Consider the following 23,446-nt stretch of genomic DNA (forward strand, 5'->3'; position numbering starts at 1 on the left):
AAATAAAAACAACCTTCACCTTCTCCTTCGAACAGCCTCACCCTTCTGTGGAGTCGAATTTTGACATTACCGCTCTTACTGTAATACAATTTGACGAGTGTTGTTTGCCGACTTATTCACCTTACATTCACGGAGTTCATAACGATGTGTTAAGTGGAAAAATAACAATGTTTCCCGTGCAATAAGAGAATAAGAGAGATACGAAAAACCTGTAATCTTCAGAATACGATTTAAATCATGAATGCCACGAATTTTTTGTTTTGTTTAAATAACCTATGGCATGAGCTCCTCAAGGCAGTATCGTTGACCCTTTGCTTTTCATGCTATTCATCAACGAGTTCTCTACACTGCTACCACTTGGATGTGGTTGCGGACTGTTTTGTGCTGACGATATTAAGATGAAGACAAATTTAAAACACTACACATGACTGGTGGAGACTACAGCAATAGACCATTTTATATGACAAGCGACAAGGTAACGTGCAGATATCGCGCTTTCCCGTGCTGGAATTTTGACAATTTGAGATGACCCCACGGGAAAGCAATATCAATATCAGCAATGTTGTTAGTACGTAAAATGGTCTATTAAGTGACCTGTGTTTAAAAGCCTAATCTATGCACAAGTTAGCTGACAATCAGTTTCTTGAAATACAACATAATGAAGTTCCACCGTACACTGAATCCGAGCACCTTCAATTACCGAGTTTATTCTGGAGTGGGTAAGTTGTTGGCTCAGATGGTATATTCGTTACATTGATAAAACAATTTCCATCCTCTCATTTCCCTGGAAATTAAAGTAAAGGAACAGAAGCAATAAAAAGAGATATTGAGGCCTATTTTGGGGTTGACTAACCTGAGTCGCCAAACTTCGTTGCGCTATGATTCACATTAATGCATTCGTTGTTATGCAAATCCAGTCGCATGCGGCAAAAGGTTCGTCTACAAACTCCTATGCCATTCGACCCGACTCGATTCGGCTCGACTCATACAGAACGAAACGCGAGTGATACCGAATTAAAATGATACCGAATGCTGGGTCACATCATTTGTTTCGTAGAATTAGCCCCATTATCGAGAGGCCTGTGAGTAAATCCATGTTTAAGTTTCCTATCCTCTCAAGAATAGTTTTTTTTGGGTTTCAACACAAAGATCTTAGAATCTTTAAGCGTTAGCAACTTTCTTGATTGGAAAATACAAAATAATTTGTCTACTTTACGTAGAATTATGTGTTTATAAATAACATAAGGATAACCAATTGTGGCCAATCAGATTCAATGACAAACCTTTTCGTTACATTGTCACCCTCAAATCGAATGAGTTTAAGGTTCTAACAATATAAGTGCTATTCTCATTATTTTCTTGTACTGATTGAGCAAGTGACAGCGACCTTTAATAAAAAATACTGCTTTTTATTATTTTACCTTAAACCTATTCTAACGTTCACGTAAAGGAATGAAATGCCTTACTATATTTTCTCGAATTATTTAACGTGATTCATAACCTTGGTGGAGGGTTTATCATGGATTTTATGCGTATAGAAACTGATTTCCACATACAGCTGCAAATAACAACCAGTTTAGCAATCTTTCACGTAATGAGGATGTAATCGTATTTACCTATGTAATCAAATCAGTACGTCAAGACGGAGAATATAATATGGCAAATAAAAAGGAACAATTCGAAAGGACATTCAATATTCGTCTCATCTAAGTAATAATTGTCTTCTATCAGTTCAAAAATAGCTTTTTTTACACACAAGTATTAAGCGCCCCCAAAGAACAAGAGGGTAATTTGCGTAGAGTGGCAGTATTTGTCACACCTAGGTGAAAGGATTAATTTTGCTTTCAAATTTCAATTTTGAGCAGAAACATAGAAACAGGAAGAGATCAAGCACATCTGTTTTGCTTATAAAAATGAAAAGTAACAACTAACTATAAAACAGCAGATAAACAATACGAAAATAATAATAATAATGCTAATAATAATATAAAAAATATTTCGAATCTTTTAAAGCACCTTACGTATAATAGCTAGTTGCAAAGATGTAAACTAATATCTTCAGATTGGACACATTACTCAGACATAACGACCCTGCCATGTTTGGCAGTTTTTCGGTTTCTCCGTGATCGGTAATGTATATTTTTTAATTTAAATGAAGTGATTTGTTTTTCTTAAAATTAAGATTTTCATATAGTACGACTCGATAGTTTTTGCTTCTCCCTGTTTGTGCCGGACGAAATAAACTAACCCTTTTAGACAATAAGCACATAAAGTATAACAGCCCAAACCAGTGCTTCAATATTTTAAGTTGAACCCAACCAAAGACAAAAGATTTGCTTGCACAATGTCCATTCTAAACTTACGATAAGCAAATTTATCTGTAACCAATATAATACCTAAAGTTAACGAGTGGCGGACTATTTCCTTATATAGCATTCGAGCTGTCCGAGTCTCAGTTATTACAGTCTAGTGTTATGCAGAGTCATATATCATATAATGAAATTGTTTTTGCCATTAGTTCTGCAAAAAATCTCAATTTATATCTCCGCTTATAGTACGGAAAATCATCGTTCGGTGATAGACAGGTATATATTTACCACATCGTCATTTTCTAGCGTAATAAGAGCGTCTTCAGAGCATATTTGGCCACCTTTAAACGAAGAAAAATATGCCCATATGTGCTTCTTTCATGCCCTCGAATGGTTTTCGACAGTCACTGTCACAGCGATATTTCAGCTTAATTGCGCTCTGCATGTCCTTGCTTTAGTGCGGCAGGATCATCATAATCGCCAACTGAAAATCAAAGGTAACAAACGTAAGATTTTGATAAATTATTTTAAAATAGAGTAAGAAAAAACATACCATCGCCCCCATCGTCTTCTGCTTCTTGATGTAAATGTAAATCTTCTTCCAGCTCATTGGGATAATTGTCACCCTCTTTGCCATGATCGCGAACGATCTCGTTAATTAGCTTTTCTCCAATTGCACCCTTTCCGCCGCCATTCCTTTTGCCATCGGCTAGATGACGGTGCATGTCAGGATAATCGGCGTGCGGCCCTTGCTGTTGTTGAACCAGCAGATTACCGAATAATTTCTGGTCTTCCAGATTGGTGTCCTCTTCGGCAGCATTTACCGTGTCTCCATTTTGATCGCCGCCGTCTTTAGGCAGACCATTCGATTGCTGATTCTGATTGTTATTACCGTGTCCGTCTCCTCCACCACCGCCCAGATTGAAGTCGTTATCATTCACCTCGTGGGCACCATTTTCCAATTCCACATTACCGTTCATAAAGTTAAGGTCCTTGTCGTTGCGCATTTGCTGGTGCTCTATGTTTTGGTTGCCATTGCCCTGATGTGATGCAGCTACATTTAAGTAGCGGTTGTTAATTGCGTTTTCACTATTATTCTCGTCTGCCTTCATTAAATCGTCCATGTTTTCAGGGTAGGGAACGACACCGACTGGAAGCGCTTTTGAACGAAATTTGCTAGGTTTTTTCACTAGACCACTAGTTGGCGTAGTGGTGCTGGTGGAAGACGATTTACTACCATCGGGGAAACCTACGGTTGGAGCGGCTAATATTGGCACTTGAAGGTTGCCGCTCTTTTCAGAGGTCTTTTTACTAAGAGCGGACGAAATTGAAGTCGACGTCTTAACCAGCACTGGTTCCTGGAGCACATTATTTGACGGAGGGCTTTGTTTTTTTGAGTCAGTGTTAGCATCGTCGTTGGACACTAGCGGCATAGGTTTTGGGATGATCTGAAAATTTTCCACAGAATTAATAACGCCACCGTCAACAGCTCCCACCATGTGGGCATTTGGTTTCTTCTTTATGTCCCGTCGGTCGTTAGTATCGTACGGTTTAGCAATGACCCCCGTACTTTCCTGTTCTTGTTCGATTACTGCCGGACCAACACCATTACTACCATGCAAAGCCTCAAAATTGTTAGTACGATTGCGCAACATAACTGGAATTTTATACAAATCTTCACTCACGGATATCTGTTCGGCAAAGTTTCGCAGCGGTCCATCGTTGGGGATACTGGGCGGCAGCTCTGCAAACACTTCGCTGGCTTTGTAGTGATGAGGCATCTTCTCTGGAGGGATCTTGCACAGTTCAATATACTGGTTATTTTCTTTTTCTATTTTGCTGTTGAGTTCCTTCAGTTGTTCGATTACCTTGTCCTTATAGGATAATCTTTGTCGATAGTTAGTTTCTAGATTCGTCTTGTCTATCGTGAGTTGTTTAACTTGGGCCTGTAAATAAATTTAATATTTTTTTCTATAGTCAAACCGAGAGATAATAGGAGATTGTTCATTCTATAGACTAAACCGACTAAAGAAGTTTTGAACAATGGCAAATTACGCTACTTGCAAATCAGCTTCAGTTATAGACGTTCATATATTTATTAGGTACGTATATGGCAAAAATACAAAAGCTTACCTTGAGATGCTCCACATCGTTTGCTGATTCCTTCTGGTGCAAAGAAACCTTTCCTTGCAGTTCGCTTACTTTAAGACGAAGTGAATTTATCTCCTCCAATTGTTTCTTCTTGCTAGAAGAACACTCCTCGGTTAGATCATCCAGCTGACTTTTCATTAAATTGTAATGTTGCTGCAAGGAAGCGTATCGAATGTTCGCCTCCATGGTGACTTTGCTGTGTTGTTCCTTTTCATCCTGGGATTTCTGATGTTGCTCGGCGCGGCTTTGCTCGTTAATCATTCTTTCCGAAGCCAACGAATTCTCCAATCGCAGCTTTTGATCAACAACAACTGTGGGTAGATGGAACCTGTTGGGTACAAAACAAACTCTTGTCCAAAATATAATTACCTTGCATTTTGGCTGAAATTGCTTCCTGTTGCTGTTCGCAACGCAGCCCCAGTTGACGTAGTTCATCTAATTGTTGCTGAGAGCTATGAAATATGGCCACGAATCCGGCCATAAGCACTAAGATGCCCAAGCCGATGAAAAATCTACTGCGACTAGCCCTGGCGACTAGTCGCGGAGCGGTCATTTTCATTGAACTGATCTTCTTTCAAACACTGCAAGTTACTTCCACGGCGGCGGGGTTGTTGCAGTTAGTGAACAAATTTTACAAAAGAACAGGAAAATCAAATATTTCACCACACAATGTTAAAAACGGACTCCTTAAAACTTTACACGTCGAAAATATTAAATTATACAATGTAATCTCAAAACCTGTTATCGTAAAAGAAACGTCGGCTCCGAGTGAAGGGATATCGGAAACGTCAACAAAACGACTTTTTGCAATAAATTGTGTGAGTGAACGAACGTGCCACGGAAGGAGCATTTGCAAATGACGTAAGGATCGGTTGGCTTCGGATTAACGTGATGGCTACTCCGACAAACAGGCTTTCAAGTTGCCTCCTTCAAAAATTAATACGCAATGAACAAATAACCAAGGGCATGGTGTGTTGCTATCTCTTTCTCATGTAGGAGTGAAGAGAGCAACTTTCAAATGGTCCTCGGTAAAGGGGAATTCCCAGCAAATTTTTTGGTTCCTGCCAAAATTAACATTTTGGTACCTATGCGTGGCACATCGAAAATGTATGAATTTGACAGCCACTTCACCCCGTAGCAAATAACACGAAGATCTGGAGTTTGGATAGAAACAATAGAAATGCCTGACCAACGACTAAAAAATCCGCTATAACAAAATCGAAAAACATTTTAAAGCCTGTACGCAATTACTGAAATGCTATGTCGGACTGACAACGTGATAAACCAAAGCAAAAGAATTTTCCTCTGATAGTTTCTTCATCTTTATCAATAGCTCTTTATCTCAAGGACAACCCAAAATATATCAGCAGCTCCGTCTACATGTATTAGGCTTGTTTATCAATTTTATGCGTTTTAGGCAGATCACTTCAAACCCATGAGCAAACAGGCCACAGCACTTGCAATTCTTGCGGGTAGCGGTATCGGCGGTATTTAAGTTTTAATTTTAACAAAAAATTTAAAATATGTATAGATTGGACGTAATGGTTTGATAGCCTTTTGTCCTTGGTCGATCAAAAATTTAATTCGTCGACATTTTCCAACTGTCACTGTTGTGTCACGCCGGTCTTGAATCGAAAATCGTGCTCCTCGTGTGTGTTCTGTTCTTTTTGCATTGAGCACATATTCGATTTTAGTTTGGCGATAATTTCGTCATCCTGCAATTTCCAATTCTATTTCAATACGTGCAAAATATACGAAAGCCTTTCGGTAATTGTTCGAAATGTCGTGGCTATTCGGTTACAAAAGTCAGGTACCGCAAATGCCACCCGGTGGTGGTGACGGTGGACCACCCGAAGAACCTACAGCAGGTTCTGCCGGAGAAGTTGCCGGGGACAAAACGCTTACTAAAGCAGAACGTAAAGCGATGGAAGCCTATCGATTCGACTCGTCTGCTTTGGAACGAGCAGCAGAAGCGGCCCGTACCCTGGAACGATCAAGTAAGTCGAGTTTATGTTGCGTAATATGGTACTAGCTGTCTAATGTCCTTGATGTAAATGTTTGTTTTCAGAACACTCTCGTGAAGCACTTGAATTATCCAAATTGCAAGAGCAAACGCGGCAACAGGAATATATGGCCAAAGTAAAGGAATATGAGGCACACATTGAGGGTTCTAAAGTCGAGCAAAAGCGGGTCGACCACGAAGAACGTCGTAAAACCTTGGTCGAAGAAACTAAGCAGCAGCAACAGCGGGCGCAATATCAAGATCAGTTGGCTCGGAAGCGCTACGAAGAACAATTGAGTCAACAGCAGCGTGTTCAAGAAGAGAACCTCCGGAAACAGGAGGAAAGTGTAGCTAAGCAAGAAGCAATGAGAAGAAAAACAATTGAACATGAAATGGAATTACGCGAAAAAAATAAAATGAAATTGCTGGAAGCTGAACTACGCGCTAAAGCAAAGGTTGATCGAGAAAACCGCGATCTTACCCTGGAGCAGATCCGGTTGAAGGCAGAGGAGAATCGAATCACAGTTATGGAAGGAATTAAAACAGCGGGTTCTGTGTTGGGACAGGGAGCCACTGCTTTGCTCTCCGATTGGAATAAAGTTGCTACGACTGTAGGCGGTTTATCGTTACTTGCTCTGGGAGTATATTCTGCAAAGGGTGCAACTGGCGTTACAGCTCGATTTGTAGAAGCCAGAATAGGGAAACCTTCTTTAGTTAATGAGACTTCCCGGTTTTCACTCTTGGACGCGTTACGTCACCCAATTGACACACTGAAGAGGTTCAAAGCCAAGCCTACAGATGCCTTGCAGGGTGTGGTACTACAACCCAAGTTGGAGGAACGTTTGCGTGATATTGCCATCGCCACCAAGAACACCAAACACAACAAGGGTTTATATCGAAATATCCTAATGCATGGACCGCCTGGAACAGGTAAAACCATGTTTGCCAAAAAACTAGCAACACATTCGGGAATGGACTATGCTATAATGACCGGTGGTGATGTCGGACCGATGGGTCGGGATGCAGTAACGGCCATTCATAAAGTTTTCGATTGGGCAAACACTAGTCGGCGTGGTTTGCTGCTGTTTATCGATGAAGCCGATGCATTCTTAAGGAAGCGATCTTCCGAACGAATTTCCGAGGATATGCGATCTGCGTTGAATGCTTTCCTGTACAGAACCGGAGAACAGAATCCACGGTTCATGCTTGTGCTTGCTTCCAATACACCCGAACAGTTTGACTATGCGATCAACGACCGGCTCGACGAAATGGTTGAATTTACTCTGCCAGGATTGGACGAACGAGAACGGCTGATTCGCTTGTACTTTGACAAATTTGTTCTGCAACCGGCGGCCGAGGGTAAAAAGTAGGTATCAACTGTGTGGTGGACTTTTTATGTTTCAAGCAATAGCATTTCTAGCGATATCATTGATTTTCAATTACCTAATGTTTTCAAAATGAGATTCAACCCTGTTTTAAACGTTCCATTACAGACGATTCAAGGTAGAGCAATGGGACTACAGTGCGGTATGCAGTAAAATGGCTCAAATGTGCGAAGGAATGTCCGGTCGAGAAATTTCCAAACTGGGTGTGTCTTGGCAAGCCGCCTGTTATGCTTCGGAGAGTGGAGTATTGACCGAAAAAATGGTCTTAGATCGTTGCGAAGCTGCAGCTCGACAGCATAGGCAAAAGGTATTTAAAAAAAAAGCTGCGCTTTTTCGAAGTTTTTTCAAACTGTTTTTTTTTCAGATGGCGTGGTTGTCCGAACAGGAAAAATTGGACCACAAATCAATAACGGGGGGAAAAGGATTTCTAGAGTCTTAGGATAAGTATACATATCTGTTTAGTTTATTCTAAAGTAACAAGACGAATATCACGGCTAGGCTCGACGTTTTCCTTTTCCAAATTCAATCAGGTCGTCTAATTATTGGAATGAAAGCTTTCTTAGTACTGGCAGTCGAGATTGATATTGTTTTCGACTTTTACATAATTGGAAGCTTTATACCAGTAAGGTGCGAGTTGATTGGAACGAATCATTTCTAAATATGAGCAGAAACATGGTGAAGTAAATCCATATGCTTGACCAGATTAGCTCGATTGTTCATCTCAGGGAAATTTATATTAAACTTCTTCGAACAAAAGAGCTCAAGTATTGTCACCGATTATCACTTGGAACAAATTATATGCATTTAGCATCATTTGCATTATCCAAACCAATTGTGTTCTGCGATAGTTAGCCAGCTTTTGATATTCAATTTTTATTGTAATTCAACTTCGGCTAAATGTTACTGCGAAACGTAATTATATTCGGGGTCGAAAAGTTCAATGTTAAAAAAACTATTGTTTATTAGTATTTGTGTATTTTCGTTGAACATTATATTGTGAAATTCCAACTGTATTCTTGCAGTTATTAAACTCTGCGGAATTTGTATTGTATGTATGTATGTATGTATGTATGTATGTATGGGAGTAGCCACCATCACCTCAAGGGTTTCCCATTGTATGCAAGTAGAATTACTGCAGAATCGAATTTATCTATCCAGCAACTTTCATGTCAATACTGTTCGTAAAGGACCAAAAGGGGTTGGGTGGATCTATAAGGAACTCCTTCCAACATAGGCTTCCGGTTTTTAGATAAACTTCGCCCTGCAAACTTGGGCACAGTCACTTCACCTCTCCCTACTTCTTTCACTTTCCTGTCACCTCACCTAAAGTCACCTCACCTTACAGGCCCCATTTGATTTGTACAGTCACCCAGGTGACTGTGAGAATCGCAAATTGTCACCTCACCTAAAAAATTTAGGCGTGGTGACTGTGAAAATAGGGTCCCTTATCTTGCGTGATGATTTGTGTACTAGAAGGGCGCTTCAAAATCCTCTTCGACCTTATATGACTTGGGCTGGTTACCACATTCCTCATCCAGTCTTCGATTCATTCGATACCCTGATGCTCCCTCCCCTTTACTTTAATTATGATATATCATGGCAGTGTAATAAAATATGTGTTATACGAATATAAAATATATGAAGGTATTTGGGCAAAAATAGAACAATCTCACCAGCAGTCCTTCGAATGGAATAGAGTTGCATCATTTGAGTTTTAATAAGTGTTTCCATTATTAATTTAATTTTTTCTTCTGGTATCCATGAGCATTGTTTAAACTTTTTTTTCGGTCAGAGTTTTCACTGTCCAGTAGGAGGTGCTTAATGAGCTAAAATGAAACAAATAATTAAAATAACTTATATTAACTTATATTACCTCCTAACAAGGTCATGTGGCTCAGATCAGGCAGCCGAGAATCACCCAGCATCGCACCTCCTAGCTTGGTTACTCAATAGAGCATTACCGGGTAAGGCCACGTGGAGGCGCTAGGTAGGGGCTTGGGCTGGCTGAAACTATGTTGGACGCTTCCTCATTTGCCTTCCCCATTTCATACCCATTAATATCTGCAGAATTTGTATTTACCACTTAAAAATTCCTTCTGATTAGGGAAAGTTGGATCGGAACCCGAGCTGTGTATCACATACTCCAGGGGAAGAGTGCTTAGATTTAGGTCTCAATGAATGGCACCGAATGACTCCAATCCATGATAAATATGTGATGCATCCATCCGAGTGCGGCACGGCACATCAAGTCTACGTCCGCGGTAAATCTTGTAAAAAATATTTTGCTTTCAATGTTGTAGGTAGCATTGGAGCATGCCACATGCTGATCGAAATGCGGACTCTAATCCTTGGTGTAAAGTAGGGGTGAATTTGAATTCTTGGGAGGTCTGATTAAATTTCCTAAGGTCGAATGGAGCCTATATGGTACCACAGCACCGGGGCAGTAAATTATTCCCTCTGTTCCAAGCTGCTAAACACAAACAGGAAAGGTGAAACCAGCAACCCTCAAAAGTTGGGGAAGAGCACCGGACAAAGTTTGGAGATGAACGAATGCAGATGTGCGCAATCCGACCGGTACAGACGTTTGTGGAGTTGGAATAGGACTTCAACTTCGACAGCATGTCATTGGGAGGAGGGCTTTCCGCTTTATCCCTGACTCTGAATTCGCCACCAGGGAAAGAGGAGATTTGCAATCTGAGACCTCTGGCGACTGCAGAAATGGTATCGCAGCAAGGGCTACTCTGGCGATGAGGTCCAAGAATTTGCCGTTCTGCCTCTCGATCAGCCACGGTAAACGGGAGCTGGTCGCTAATAGAAGACACCGACAGGCTGATATGGCTGGCAAAGAGGGAACTTTTCAAATATACCAACTTTGTTCACTAACTCCTTTCCCTACCACTCCACGTGGTGCCGGCTGGGGTACGCAATCTCAGTTGTCGTACGCAGACAGGGCAGAAGAAACCGCAGATAGGGGACTTTATGCTAACAACCTACTGTACCCGAAGCTCAAAAGTTACAAAATATGAAAAAAGAAATCGATGTGGATTATTGGCAACGACATTTAGTATGAAAATACGGAAACGAATTAGAACTAATCCTACTAATATACTGATCCTTGCCTTGAACCTGTCATGGGACCCCATGGAGAGAAGAGCGAAAACGGAGAGTTTGTTACTGTGTTCTGTGGTAATAACGACATGGTCATTGGTGAGTCCCTTCCTTTCAACAGATCAGATCAGTACATTAGGTCACGTGGCTTTTCCACGACGGTCAAACAGAAAACCAAATTGAGAACATCTACATCAGCCGAAAGTGGAAAAGAACCTTCACAACAAGTGCAGAACCGATATTGCATCTGACCATCACCTTATCATCGTTGAGGTACGTTTGCGCGTCGCACGTATTAGGCGACGAGAGGAGAAAGTTGGGAGTCGTTACGACGTCCGCCGATTGGAGAATCTCGAGCTAAAAAGGGCCTTTGTCAAACAACTTGAATCCTGAGTCTAATATTTGCTACCTCATGGAACCGTCGAAGCGCAATGGACCGGCATCAAGACCGCCTTCATCACGACCAGTGACGAAGCCGTCGGTAAAAGGCACAGCGGGTGGAAGAAGTTGGAGAATGATCGACGAACGTAGAGAGGTAAAAGCCGGCCTTGATCGAGTGCGAACAAGAGTGGCTAAGACAGCTGTCCATCAACGATACGCCAAACTGGAGAAGATTGTTGAACGATCTTGTATGCGGGACAAGAGAGGCTGGACTAACTCCCTGGCCGAAGGAGAAACCGCCGCCGATAATGGTGATATCCGTTCATTGTACGATATTTCTTGCTGTGTTGGTGGTACCAGAATAAATACAAATGCCAGAGACCAATAAAACCAGCAGAGCATGACGCCAATAATGAAGAGACGGAAGCCTTTTAATCTCTCGGTAGCGAAACAATGCTTGGTGATGGTACCAAGACTGATATAGCCACATGGATCAGAAAGGTCAGGGGTGCCTTTCCCTGGCCTGGCGGCCGGGGAACCTGGCCTAGTGGCCGGTAACCGTCGGCCTTGGTGAGCTCTGAGTTCATGCCGTTGTTCTGGCGGACATTGACCAATGAGTAAGTACAAGCACGGTAAATTTGCGGAGTCCGCACTGCACTACTCATTAACATTAATTGCAATTTCATTCAAATACCATGGGACGGCACTTTGAGCTTTTCTTGATGTTAACGGCGCCTTCGATAACATTTCCTTCGCTTAAAATTAATACAGCTCTCTTTCAAGATGGAATCGACCGCATTACACAGAACTAGATCCAAAAAGTTTTCGAGCAGAGGTATTACAACATAATTGGAAGATAAGTTGATCACGATTTCGGTGATCAAAGGATGTCCATCATTCCTTTACTTTGGTAATTGATTGATTGATTGGCAGCCGCACTTTTTCAAAAGCCATAGCAGTTTGGTTATCAGACTATTACAACCGCACTGTGAGATGAAACCTATATCTAGATAGACAAACACAAAAGTAATTACGCTAAAACTCTTAGTCATAGGTAGACATTTTTGTATATTACATTAGGGTGGTCCTCATAGTAAGCGTGTCCAAAAAATAAACTTTTTTATGACTTAAGTTAGTTGGATAAATGTTTAGGATAGTTAAAGATCATTAAATTTTGAGTAACTTTGCTGAAAAAATGAAAATACTATCTCTTATAATTAATTTGTCAAGGCAATTCAAATTTTTTTAGTTGGGTCGGAATCGCATTTAAAAATCAGTTTTTTCTTTATATCTCGTTTCATGTTAATTTCTCACAAATCACGCCTTTTGAGCAGGGACGTTAAATGTACTGGTTGTTGACAAAAATTTGAAGACTTTTACCATTTTATCTTGCTACCAGTCTTGCGACATGTTACTAGTACACAAGCACCGAAAAGAAATGCAAGGATAACGAAAACATCTTTTGTTCTACATGTCAGACACTTTTCGATATGGGGGAAAGAGTGTCACCAGTCTTGAAGACACTTTTTTGTATTCTCTTTTGCTGCTTTGCGTCCGTAAGCCAAACATACAGCTTTCCCCCCAAACAACACGGTTAATAAGAAGGTTCCCAATACAACTTATTCTCTATCACTTCTCCATACTATTTCAACTATAACTGTAAGCAAAAAGCGGCTAATGCATGTCATTTCTACACGGCATTTTGTGTGAATGGTCGGCTAACGTATAAAAATGTTTGCTTATTATCATGTACATATTCTGGTTAGTCTCGACACTTATAAGACAGGCACTGCCGGTACAGAAACAGTACAGAGCGATGGTATTAGTTAAGAGTCTAACATGGCATTGCATAATGGTAAATGTAATAGAAAAAGTGTAACCGTTTCGGTCCCTGCTTTTGAGTACTTTAAGATCCATCAAAAACACATATTTTCTTGAAGGCATTATTGAAGGTCAACAAACCGAGTGAGGGTTTCTTTCCCTATGCTAGTCCAGCTAAAAATAAGCCTCACTCGGTTTGTTTACATTTTGCAGAGTGGCCCTTTTGATAAGTTGGTGCCGAAATGTCAATAACGTAAAAACTGCTAGATATGTGCAAATCAAATTTGTATGGATATCTAGTAAAATCTTGATTACCGAAATTCATTGAGATCGCATTAGTCCAGGTCGGACCTTTATGCACCGTATTGAATGTATAATTCTGGATAAAAAACTGAGTCCACCTAGATTATGTTTTTTTATAACAGTAATCTTTTCAATAGACAAAACTAACGACAAAGTAATGAAATAAAAATGGTTGATAGGGCGAGACACGACTTGAAGGGGAAAGAGCACATAACTTAAATAAGGATCATTGAAGCAACGCTTACTATATATGTATAACGTTCTTCGCGGATTCGCGGGTCGAATCAACCCAGTAATTTTCCAGATGTCACCTTTTTAACGAGAATTATTTTCAATTTTGCGTCTGTGCGACACATTCCCTCATAGGTAACCCACGTTCTAGTTCCTAGTTCTGTATATTATAAACTTATCTAAATCTGGCACGCAAATACGCGTGCATTTATTGTTAATTATTGTTTATTTGCATAAAAAATTTATTTAACCGCGAGGTCTCATTTTATCTGAAATTATTATTATTTTCTGGAAAGTTTCGTATGTCGGAGACGGTGATATACGATTTTGCATTTTTGTGGCAGTTTTCACTTGGTTAATGTATACTTCTGGTCCTGCGCTTAAGAGTAGAGAAATTTTTATGGAACTCAGCATTTAAATAGCGCAGTGGGGTTATGCGGTGTAAGAGAGCAGATGGGAAAACACATAATTGCACATTAAATGTTTATATAAAATTAGTTTAAAAAGCTTTTCGTTAAACATTTATTAGTGATCAAATGGCATAGTCGAAACGGTCACCGTACTAATACAAAATGTCTATCTAATTTCTCTCTCATTCACCAAACTTCGCACTTTTGCGCTGGATTCATCTGCGCTCCTGTAGGGCAGTGAAAATCCTTCGCGAACTCAACCATATTACTGAAAGGACCGGTCACTCGAAATCGACCCGGTGCGTGAACACCGGTAGTTATTCTCTTGCTTAAAGTTTCCGGCCGATACACCGAACACCACGTTTGGGCAGCCGATATCCAAAACATTTGCTCCGGACGCAATTCTAGTCCCGGAAGTTGCGGTTCTGCTCCATACTTTCTTGTCCACTTTTGGTAGGCATGGTATGCTTCCTTGATGCCACCGTTATCAGCAATATTCTCTCCTTGAGTACTGACACCGTTTAGGTTTAGTTTTACGCTTGGCTCCATGTAATTTCCGTATTGTTCAATAATACACCGTGCCTTTTCTAAATACGCTTTTTTAGTACTCGGCTGCCACCAATCATGTAGATTTCCATTTTTGTCAAACTGTCTACCTTTATCGTCAAATCCATGCGTAATTTCATGTCCTATAACCCAGCCAATGGCTCCGTAGTTTAAATATTTTGGACGATCGTAGGCGAAGAAGTGACCCTGCAGGATGCCAGCTGGGAACTCTGGAAAAATAGAGATATGCTCAATTTGCGTGCTGAGAGTCTAAAAAACATAACTTACGAATACTATTTTCAACAGGAGAGTAGAATGCATTCACGATTGCTGGTCTGGAATGTCGTATCCAGTCGGTTTTGTTAACTGGCAGGCGAAGCTTTTGGAATGCTTTGGTGGCATGAAATTTGTTCAAATGAAGTATGGTTTGCAAATAATTGTCGTTCGAATCAAACTGCAGGTCTTGGTAATACTCTGTTATTTTGGCAATATCCAACAGCTCATCGGGATAACCAATGTGGGTGACCATCGATGCTACTTTGTCTAGTGCAGACTGACGTGTAATTTCGTCCATCCAATCCACTTTCCGCAGTATATCAACGAATGCCGCCTTTATGTCACTAACCATGTCCAAGGCGGTAAGTTTTGATTCTTCTCTAAAATGTTTCTTAATATACAGAGCCCCAACCGAGATAGGCAGGCCATCGGCTACAATATCTACACATTCCTTCCATCGTGGCTCCAGATCTTGCTTCCCCGTGACCACTGTACTGTATTTCAACTGTCGCTTACGAAGGACATCCGTAAGAGCAAATATCGAAGATACACTTACTCGCCACATCACATAGTTTGCCAAAGTTCTTTTTGAGGTTCTTTGGAGTAGTGGTCCCAGCTGGTCCATGTACGACGGGACGTCGACATTGATTATTTCTTGTTCTCCCAAGGATAGCCCCGTACCTTGCAAAATTGTGTTGAAGTATAGGGTCCAGTTGGTGTATGGATATGTATGCTGAAAATCTCTTATTGTCATAGGATTGTACAGGATTGTGATGTTACGGCGTTGTTCTTTCGGCAATGAAATATTCGCTAGTGCAATTTGAAATTCGAGTGCTTCCAGAAGTTCATGTTTAGCACGATTTTCATTTGCACCCAGTAGGACAGCGATGTCGACCATATAGTTGTAGTAGGCAGATACGATTGGATGGCTTAGTCCTTTAATGAGATATTCACGATTAACACTCAAACTAGCTTGATCCACCTGAAATCAGTTGATGAAAAAAAACCTTTTATGATTGACAGATAGCTATTTCAATTCTACCTGAATGGTTCTGTAAGAGGTATTTTTCGAATCGCTGCCAACAGAAAATGACATAATGTAGTTAACACTGTATCCATGTTGACGACATTTTTCAACCGACTTCTCCCACGACCAAGAGTCAGCTTTCCATCCTCCCCCTTTCAGTACTGGCCAGCCGCCCATGCGGTCCAAAATGTCCAACAAAGGCGCAGTGCCGATATCTTCAATATAGGCTGAAATTGAACTTTGAATAATTATTCTGTTGCTGATTCGCAGAACAGTGACTCACCCTTATTTATGCATTTTCTGAACAATTGCCTGACTATTTTGAATGGATTTGCTTCATGAGTATCGACTTCTTCACTTACAAGGGATCGCAACTGTTGCTTAAGCTGGTCTCTCATGAGTGAAAAAGTGTTAATCGCGACCTTGTCGTCGGGAATATTGGTTTCGTTCACAAACTGACCGCAGGCGTATGCGTAGAAATCATCACATGGATTTACACTAAGGTCCATCCGTTTTAAGATTTTTGAAGCTGCGAGCATGTAATGATGATGATGTAATTTGGATAATATTGAATGCTATATCGGTATGTCTTGGCTTTTAAAATTTAAGATACTAACCTGAGTGAATGCATCCTGGAGTAAGACAATACCGTTCTGCAGACCGTTTCGCACGAAGATTGATGAAGTTACCTTTCACAGTCTGCGAGCTTGTTAGAGCTTCTGGCGATAGTGCATCAAATGCTGTCATAAAGGAATAAAGAAATATTTTTAAGTTCTGGATTAGGTATATACAGTACCAGAAGTTATATTTTGTAAGGTTCTTAGGATCCATAAATGAAAGCTGAATCCAACATTCGCATTGAAAAGTCTTGGATATAAACAGCTTTAAAGATTTGAGTTGACCACTATTTATCGACATCGCAGCTGGTTGTTAGAGTACAGGACAATTACGAAGCTAGTGCAATGACCCAACCGACTTTATCAGCACCACCCAGATTCGAACATACGACGGCTGGTTTGTTACACCAGCATCATACCTCGAAACTTCCTGGAAGGGATTTTAAAATATTTTACGCTGGTGTTCACACCGGTTCGGCTGCAAAACTACATATTATGGTGGGTAGCCTTCAGTTCGAATCTAAATCCAGTGAAAAACATTTGGGAAATCATTGTGCGCTGGTTTTTGGTTATTTACATTAATTTAGTACCGTTTCTACGTCATTTTTGTCTTGAAACTACGATCTTTAGACTCCTGGACCAACAAGGGCTACTGATTGTGGTGCGTCGCTGGTCCCAATTTCGTCGACTTCGATGTCTTTGCGATTACCCCGGATATGATTACTGCTGCCGCAAAAAAATTAAAAACATCGTACTGTGCTGGGCCTGATGGAATTCCTGCCGTTGCGCTGAAGCTTTAGCTATACTGCTTTGTTGTATATTCAACAAATCATTTGCGCAAGGGAAATTTCCGAAGATTTGGAAGCATTCCTTTATGTTTCCGGTCTTTAAGAATGGTGACCGCCGAAGTGTCAGAAATTACCGTGGCATTACAAATTTGCCCGCTGCCTCCAAATTATTCGAAATAATTGTGAGTGGTGCCCTAATTCAACGTGCTGGGCACTACATTTCTTTGGACCAACACGGTTTCATGGCTGGCCGCTCCGTGACAACAAATCTCCTAGACTTCACCTCTAATTGTATTGCCGAAATGGAACGTAAGCTACAAGTAGATGTGATATATACCGATTTAAAAGCCGTCTTCGACCGCATAAATCACCGCATTCTATTTGACAAAATCTTGCGACTGGGTGCCTTGCAACAATTTGTCGCATGGCTTCGCTCGTATTTGTGTGATAGGGTTCTGCAAGTGAAACTTGGGTCTAAGTTATCGTTGCCGTTCACAAATAAATCTGGTGTACCTCAAGGCAGTAACTTGGGTCCACTTTTGTTTATTTTATTCTTCAACGACGCTGCCTCTGCTCTTGGAACTGGTTGCAGACTGGTATATGCTGACGATCTTAAAATTTACTTGACGATTCGTTCTATCGAGGATTGTCATCATCTTCAGTTACTGTTGGACACATTTGTGAACTGGTGTAAATCGAACCACATGACCATCAGCATTACTAAATGTGAGATTATGACATTCCACCGTATCAAATCGCCGATCGTATATGACTACAGAATTAACGGACAGGTACTGAGAAGGGTCGATTGCGTTAACGACCTTGGTGTCACACTAGACTCGAAAATGGCGTTTGATCGTCATCGTGCACTGATAATCTCAAGAGCAACGCGCCAGCTTGGATTTATAGCCAAAATTGGCCGAAACTTCAGTGATCCGCATTGCCTCAAAGCACTTTATTGTGCTTTAGTCCGACCGATCCTCGAAAACGCATGTATAGTTTGGACTCCGCACCAGCTCTATTGGGCCCTTCGAATTGAACGAGTCCAGAGAAAGTTTATACGACTGGCTCTATGTAATCTGCCTTGGCGTGACCCAAACAATTTGCCTCCGTATCCTGACCGCTGCCGTTTGCTTGGATTAGATACATTAGAATGTCGACGTAAGGTTCAACAGGCTTTGTTCGTAGCCAAACTGAATGGCGAAATTGACTCACCGAAATTACTGTCGCTTATGAATTTCCGTGCATCTGAAAGGACTTTGAGGCCGTCATCATTGCTGACTAACCCGTTTCACCGTACCGAATTTGGCCGCAACGAACCAGTTACATCGTGTGTCAGAGTTTTTAGCTGTGTTGAGGAGCATTTCCAATTTGGCGAATCACTGAGTAAATTTAAGCGGTTGGTGAGAATAAATTTATCATAGATTGTTAGAGTAAGTTCATTTAGACTAATAAGTCAGATGAAGTGTAAAACAAACAAATAAACAAATAAACTTTTAAATAAGGCGTGACCAAAATGGCGTAGATATAACACAGACAAACAGACGTAACTCTTTGAAAAAAATCCGCATTAAATCAACATCGTCACACACATTTTACCCGAACACTAGCACCATTAATATTTTTTTGAAACGATGATTCTACAATTGATGAAGGGACGGTTAGGGAAAGTAATGAAGAACGATTTTTTCGGGAATGAAGAGGAAGGGTGGAAAGGAAGGGGGGGGGGGGGGTAATAGGTAGCTATGGTTAACAAGTTGTCGTTGTGACTCCTATCTTTTGTCCAATGCTGGAAGGTGCATGGGTCGAACCAAGCTGTAATCAGAGATTATAACCGGACCGCTGGTCTAGCGCCTCTGTGGTTCAAAGGTACACGGGTACCAGTGAGCGACACGCCCTGGCAGGTGTTGTGGGTTCAAATCCGGTTATAATCTCTGATTACAGCTTGGTTCGACCCATGTACCTTCCAGCATTGGACAAAAGATAGGAGTCACAACGACAACTTGTTAACCATAGCTACCTATTACCCCCCCACCTCCTTCCTTTCCACCCTTCCTCTTCATTCCCGAAAAAATCGTTCTTCATTACTTTCCCTAACCGTCCCTTCATCAATTGTAGAATCATCGTTTCAAAAAAATATTAATATATGCCTGACCGCATTTCAAGGTCATGACTAAAGTCACGAGTTTGGTCAACTAGCACCATACCAACACCAGCACCAGATCAACACTGTCAATCATAGACTCTCTAAAATATTAAAACAGGGGTATTCCTCTGACAAGCGTTTAATTGTAAGTAATTTTTTCCTCCTTCTGCAGCACTTTGACAAATACGGAGACATTCCCAACCAACACTAAATTTGAAATGGCTGTTACAGCGTGTGAAGAATCGCCCAATGAGTGTTTTGTCTGTTTGTCTGTACTTATAGTAGGAAGCATTTAGATATTTTGTTTAGTAAAATGGACTCAAATTGTTTAGTACCATGACCATATTGGTGTTATTTTTCTTTGTTTCTGGTTTCTGCTTCATTTTTGTGTCATTTCTGTGTCAGTTTTTATGATATCTTTCTTGCATTTGTGGCTCTTTTATTGTCCCTTTATTATTTTTTGTAACATAATTTTTCTGCCATTTTTGGATTTTTGTTTTCGTTTTATTTTTGTTTCATATTTGTGCCATCTTTGTATTATTTTTTTGTCATTCCTATATCGTTGAGTAATTGTATCAATTCTGTTTCATTTTTGATATTGTATTATTGTTGTAATATTTTTTATACCAAGTTTGCAATTTATTGAAATTTTGTTTTATTTTTGCATCATTTTTATGTCACTTTCATGTTATTTTGTTGGTCAATAGAAAAAAATTCCAGTTGAAGAAATACTAGGTATCTGGATTTTTTTTACAGAACTCAGGTATGGTTCGATCACTTTGACTCAATTTTTACAATGTTATATATGGTACATTTGTAGAAATAGTTCTCATCTGCAATTTGGCCAAATAAACTTTTTGCTGTATCTTTTGTATTTACAGTGCTACAATGTTGCTAACTCATTAGTAGCTCAGTGACCGTTCGTTGAGCAGAGCTCGAATTTATGCAAACGCCGTTTGCATTAATAAGTCGTTTCACTAAGCATGTGCACAAAATGTCGTGGAATTCTGGGACGGCCTACACTTTTAGGATAATTTTGCAAAATGCCTAGAACCTTCATTGAATAAATATGCTACTTGGGTTCAGTCCCGCGTAGTGGTTAGCATTCATGCCTCTCACGCCGAGGACCCGGGTTTAAATCCCAACTCCGCAGAAGTCACGAATGACCCAAAACTGGTGACTATATTCTAAACAAACAAAAGAAGGATAAAACTTCACCTAAATCCTTCAGGCCGATAAGTTTATCCTCTGTTGTCTTAAAAACAATGGAAAAAATAATTGATGAGCATATAAAGTCATCATATATAGCTCAAGATCCGTTGAGCAAATATCAATTCGCATATCAAGAAGGCAAATCTTCGATAACAGCAGTACAAACTGTTGTAAAAAAAATAGAAAAGTCATTTGAAGCGAAGGAAATTTCACTAGCTGCCTTCCTAGACATAGAAGGCGCATTTGATAATTCATCTCATAATTCAATGATTACGGCTATGACGAAACGTGGTTTCGATATATCCATTATCCACTGGATTAGCGAAATGTTATCAAAAAGGGAGATATCAGCAAACCTTGGAAGCTCATCTGTAAGCGTTAGAGCAGTAAAAGGGTGCCCACAAGGAGGCGTAATATCACCTTTATTGTGGTCTTTAATAGTTGATGATCTTCTTCAAAAGTTGACAGCGCTAGGCTTTGAAATAATTGGCTTCGCAGATGATATAGTCATAATTGTTCGAGGAAAATTTGATTCTATTATCGCTGACCGAATGCAAATGGCTTTAAATTTGATTTCATCATGGTGTGATAGGCAGGGCCTCAGCATAAATGCCAATAAAACTACTATCATACCATTTACGAGAAGAAAACAATTTACATTAAACAACATCAGATTGAAAGGAACACTTTTAAAACTTTCAGACACTGTCAAATATCTTGGAGCTTTTCTTGACAGAAAACTCAATTGGAACACACATCTAGAGCAAGCAGTAAACAAAGCTACAAATGCTCTATGGATATGTAAAAGAACTTTTGGTAAGCAATGGGGACTGAAACCGAAGATGATTTATTGGATCTATTCGGCAATTGTCAGACCCAGGATTACCTATGCCTCGTTGGTCTGGTGGCCAAAAACGAAAGAGAAAGCTACCCAAAAAAAGCTGGAAAGACTTCAAAGGCTAGCCACTCTTTCAATAACAGGTGCAATGAGAAGTACACCATCGAAGGCATTGGATGCTTTACTCTATATACTTCCATTGCATCAGTTTATACAATTAGAAGCTGAAAAGAGTGCTCTAAAAATCAAAAGATCAATGAACCTCTTTGAAGGTGATCTAACAGGTCATCTCAGTATTCTAAAAACTATTAGTATTAATCCTATTGTAAATAATAATGAAGATTGGATGGAGAAAAAATACAACTTTAATCGAATATTTCGGGTATTTGAGCCTAGACGTGATTATTGGGAAGATGGTGGTCCCGATCTTCGTCCAGGCTCGACAGTTTTCTATACAGACGGTTCAAAAATGGACAATCAAGTTGGAGCAGGAGTGACTGGCCCAGGAATAGACATGTCAATTTCTATGGGCAGATGGCCAACTGTATTCCAAGCTGAAATACAAGCAATTATAGAATGTACGACTGTGTGCTTGCGCAGGAACTATAGACATTCAAATATATGCATCATGTCAGACAGCCAAGCAGCTCTAAACGCTCTAAAGTCGGCGACATGCACATCAAAACTTGTCTGGGAATGTATTCAATTACTCCAAAAATTGTCTTGTCGTAATCAAGTCAACCTGTATTGGGTCCCAGGTCACTGTGGAATCGATGGAAATGAAAGAGCTGATGCGCTTGCAAGACTCGGATCATCTCATCAATTTGTAGGACCTGAGCCCTTCTGTGGTTTATCTGCCTCTGCTTTAAAAATGGAGCTAAAAGCATGGGAATGTGCGAAAGTGGAATCAAATTGGAATAACACTTTCATTGCTAGGCAGTCGAAACGGTTTATCTCTCCAAACGTTTCAATGACTCGCAAAATCCTGGAGCTTTCGAAGAAAGATCTTAGCATTTATACTGGTCTTATAACAGGACATTGTCCGAGCCGATATCATCTGAAGCTAATGGGAAAACTTCAAGATGATATATGTCGCTTCTGTGGCATAGAAAAAGAAGACTCGGAACACCTGTTATGCCGATGTCCGGTAATTCTCAATAAAAGATTAAGGTTCTTTGAAAGAGGGCTGTTAGAACCCTCTGATATTTGGAGAACAACTCCCAGCGCAGTAGTGCACTTCATCCGAAGTGCATCACCGGGCTGGACAAATGCTATTAGTCAAACAATGACGATCACTTCTGATAGTGGTACGTCATCTTGACAACATAGCTATAATAAAACGGGGGATATATCACAATAGATCAAACAAATGGTCGCAGTGATAAAAATACCCAACATGGAAAAAAAAAAAAAAAAAAAAAACAAACAAAAAATATATGCTACTTACATTCTGTGGCACGACAATTGATCAGCACGAAAAATAGTGACACCAGCAGCACGGCGACAGTACTTGCACACATTATACTTATACAAGTAAGAATTTTCTCGTGTGTAGTTCTGCTTTTCCACCAACCGTCATTTCTGTAATATAAAGAGAACGAGTTGTGGATTTCTTCATAATTACAATTACTCGTTATTCTGAATGCGTATGGAATGGTAGAACTCAGATCATTTTCTTGGAGCACACTTTAACACAATTATCATTAAAACAAACGAAAAAAATCAACGTTTAGTCATTCAGCCACTTTCCTTGACGTAGTATCATCCAAGAACTCTATTCGACGATTATCCCGCTTGTTGGTATACATAATCGCGAACCTGATAACGAAGCTAATTACGGTAATAAAAACGACTATTAAGCGCTGAGATTAAGTAACTGGTGTAGTAAATGCTGA

The 23,446-nt window shown here is 40.2% G+C and overlaps 3 protein-coding genes across 4 annotated transcripts; 1 reads left to right on the plus strand and 2 right to left on the minus strand.

Annotated features, from left to right (window-relative positions):
* Positions 1 to 1,406: 1,406 nt before the first annotated feature.
* LOC128741704 (GATOR complex protein WDR24-like) lies at positions 1,407 to 5,182 on the minus strand. Of its 2 annotated transcripts, XM_053837686.1 has the most exons (5): positions 4,830 to 5,182; positions 4,443 to 4,771; positions 3,995 to 4,255; positions 2,863 to 3,757; positions 1,407 to 2,793 (listed from the first exon to the last, which is right to left on the minus strand). In XM_053837686.1, exons 1-5 carry the CDS (start codon positions 5,017 to 5,019, stop codon positions 2,738 to 2,740), a joined length of 1,731 nt encoding a protein of 576 aa, XP_053693661.1. In that variant the 5' UTR covers positions 5,020 to 5,182; the 3' UTR covers positions 1,407 to 2,737. The 2 variants fall into 2 exon arrangements, with proteins under 2 accessions (XP_053693661.1, XP_053693660.1); XM_053837685.1 differs by having other exon boundaries at positions 2,863 to 4,255.
* Positions 5,183 to 6,087: 905 nt separating this feature from the next.
* On the plus strand, positions 6,088 to 8,769 carry LOC128742176 (ATPase family AAA domain-containing protein 3A homolog). Its single transcript, XM_053838436.1, has 4 exons — positions 6,088 to 6,457; positions 6,529 to 7,828; positions 7,956 to 8,154; positions 8,212 to 8,769. Exons 1-4 carry the CDS (start codon positions 6,241 to 6,243, stop codon positions 8,284 to 8,286), a joined length of 1,791 nt encoding a protein of 596 aa, XP_053694411.1. The 5' UTR covers positions 6,088 to 6,240; the 3' UTR covers positions 8,287 to 8,769.
* Positions 8,770 to 14,248: 5,479 nt separating this feature from the next.
* Positions 14,249 to 23,082, minus strand: LOC128741850 (neprilysin-2-like). The gene is made up of 6 exons (XM_053837948.1): positions 22,999 to 23,082; positions 16,568 to 16,690; positions 16,234 to 16,479; positions 15,966 to 16,177; positions 14,936 to 15,905; positions 14,249 to 14,877 (listed from the first exon to the last, which is right to left on the minus strand). The coding sequence occupies exons 1-6, from the start codon at positions 23,069 to 23,071 to the stop codon at positions 14,288 to 14,290; spliced, it is 2,214 nt and encodes a 737-aa protein (XP_053693923.1). The 5' UTR covers positions 23,072 to 23,082; the 3' UTR covers positions 14,249 to 14,287.
* Positions 23,083 to 23,446: the final 364 nt, after the last annotated feature.

Source organism: Sabethes cyaneus, chromosome 3 (genome assembly GCF_943734655.1).
Source record: "Sabethes cyaneus chromosome 3, idSabCyanKW18_F2, whole genome shotgun sequence".
Classification (NCBI taxonomy): domain Eukaryota; kingdom Metazoa; phylum Arthropoda; class Insecta; order Diptera; family Culicidae; genus Sabethes; species Sabethes cyaneus.

Coding starts and splice junctions, on each gene's coding strand:
- LOC128742176 (XM_053838436.1), top strand. CDS start 6,241: ATGTCGTGGCTATTCGGTTACAAAAGTCAGGTACCGCAAATGCCACCC. Junction 6,458..6,528: donor CCGTACCCTGGAACGATCAA/GTAAGTCGAGTT, acceptor GTTTGTTTTCAG/AACACTCTCGTGAAGCACTT. Junction 8,155..8,211: donor CTCGACAGCATAGGCAAAAG/GTATTTAAAAAA, acceptor TTTTTTTTTCAG/ATGGCGTGGTTGTCCGAACA.
- LOC128741850 (XM_053837948.1), bottom strand. CDS start 23,071: ATGTGTGCAAGTACTGTCGCCGTGCTGCTGGTGTCACTATTTTTCGTG. Junction 16,480..16,567: donor TCCAGGATGCATTCACTCAG/GTTAGTATCTTA, acceptor ACATGCTCGCAG/CTTCAAAAATCTTAAAACGG. Junction 15,906..15,965: donor CCTCTTACAGAACCATTCAG/GTAGAATTGAAA, acceptor AACTGATTTCAG/GTGGATCAAGCTAGTTTGAG.
- LOC128741704 (XM_053837685.1), bottom strand. CDS start 5,019: ATGAAAATGACCGCTCCGCGACTAGTCGCCAGGGCTAGTCGCAGTAGA. Junction 4,772..4,829: donor AATTTCAGCCAAAATGCAAG/GTAATTATATTT, acceptor ATCTACCCACAG/TTGTTGTTGATCAAAAGCTG. Junction 4,256..4,442: donor ACGATGTGGAGCATCTCAAG/GTAAGCTTTTGT, acceptor ATTTATTTACAG/GCCCAAGTTAAACAACTCAC.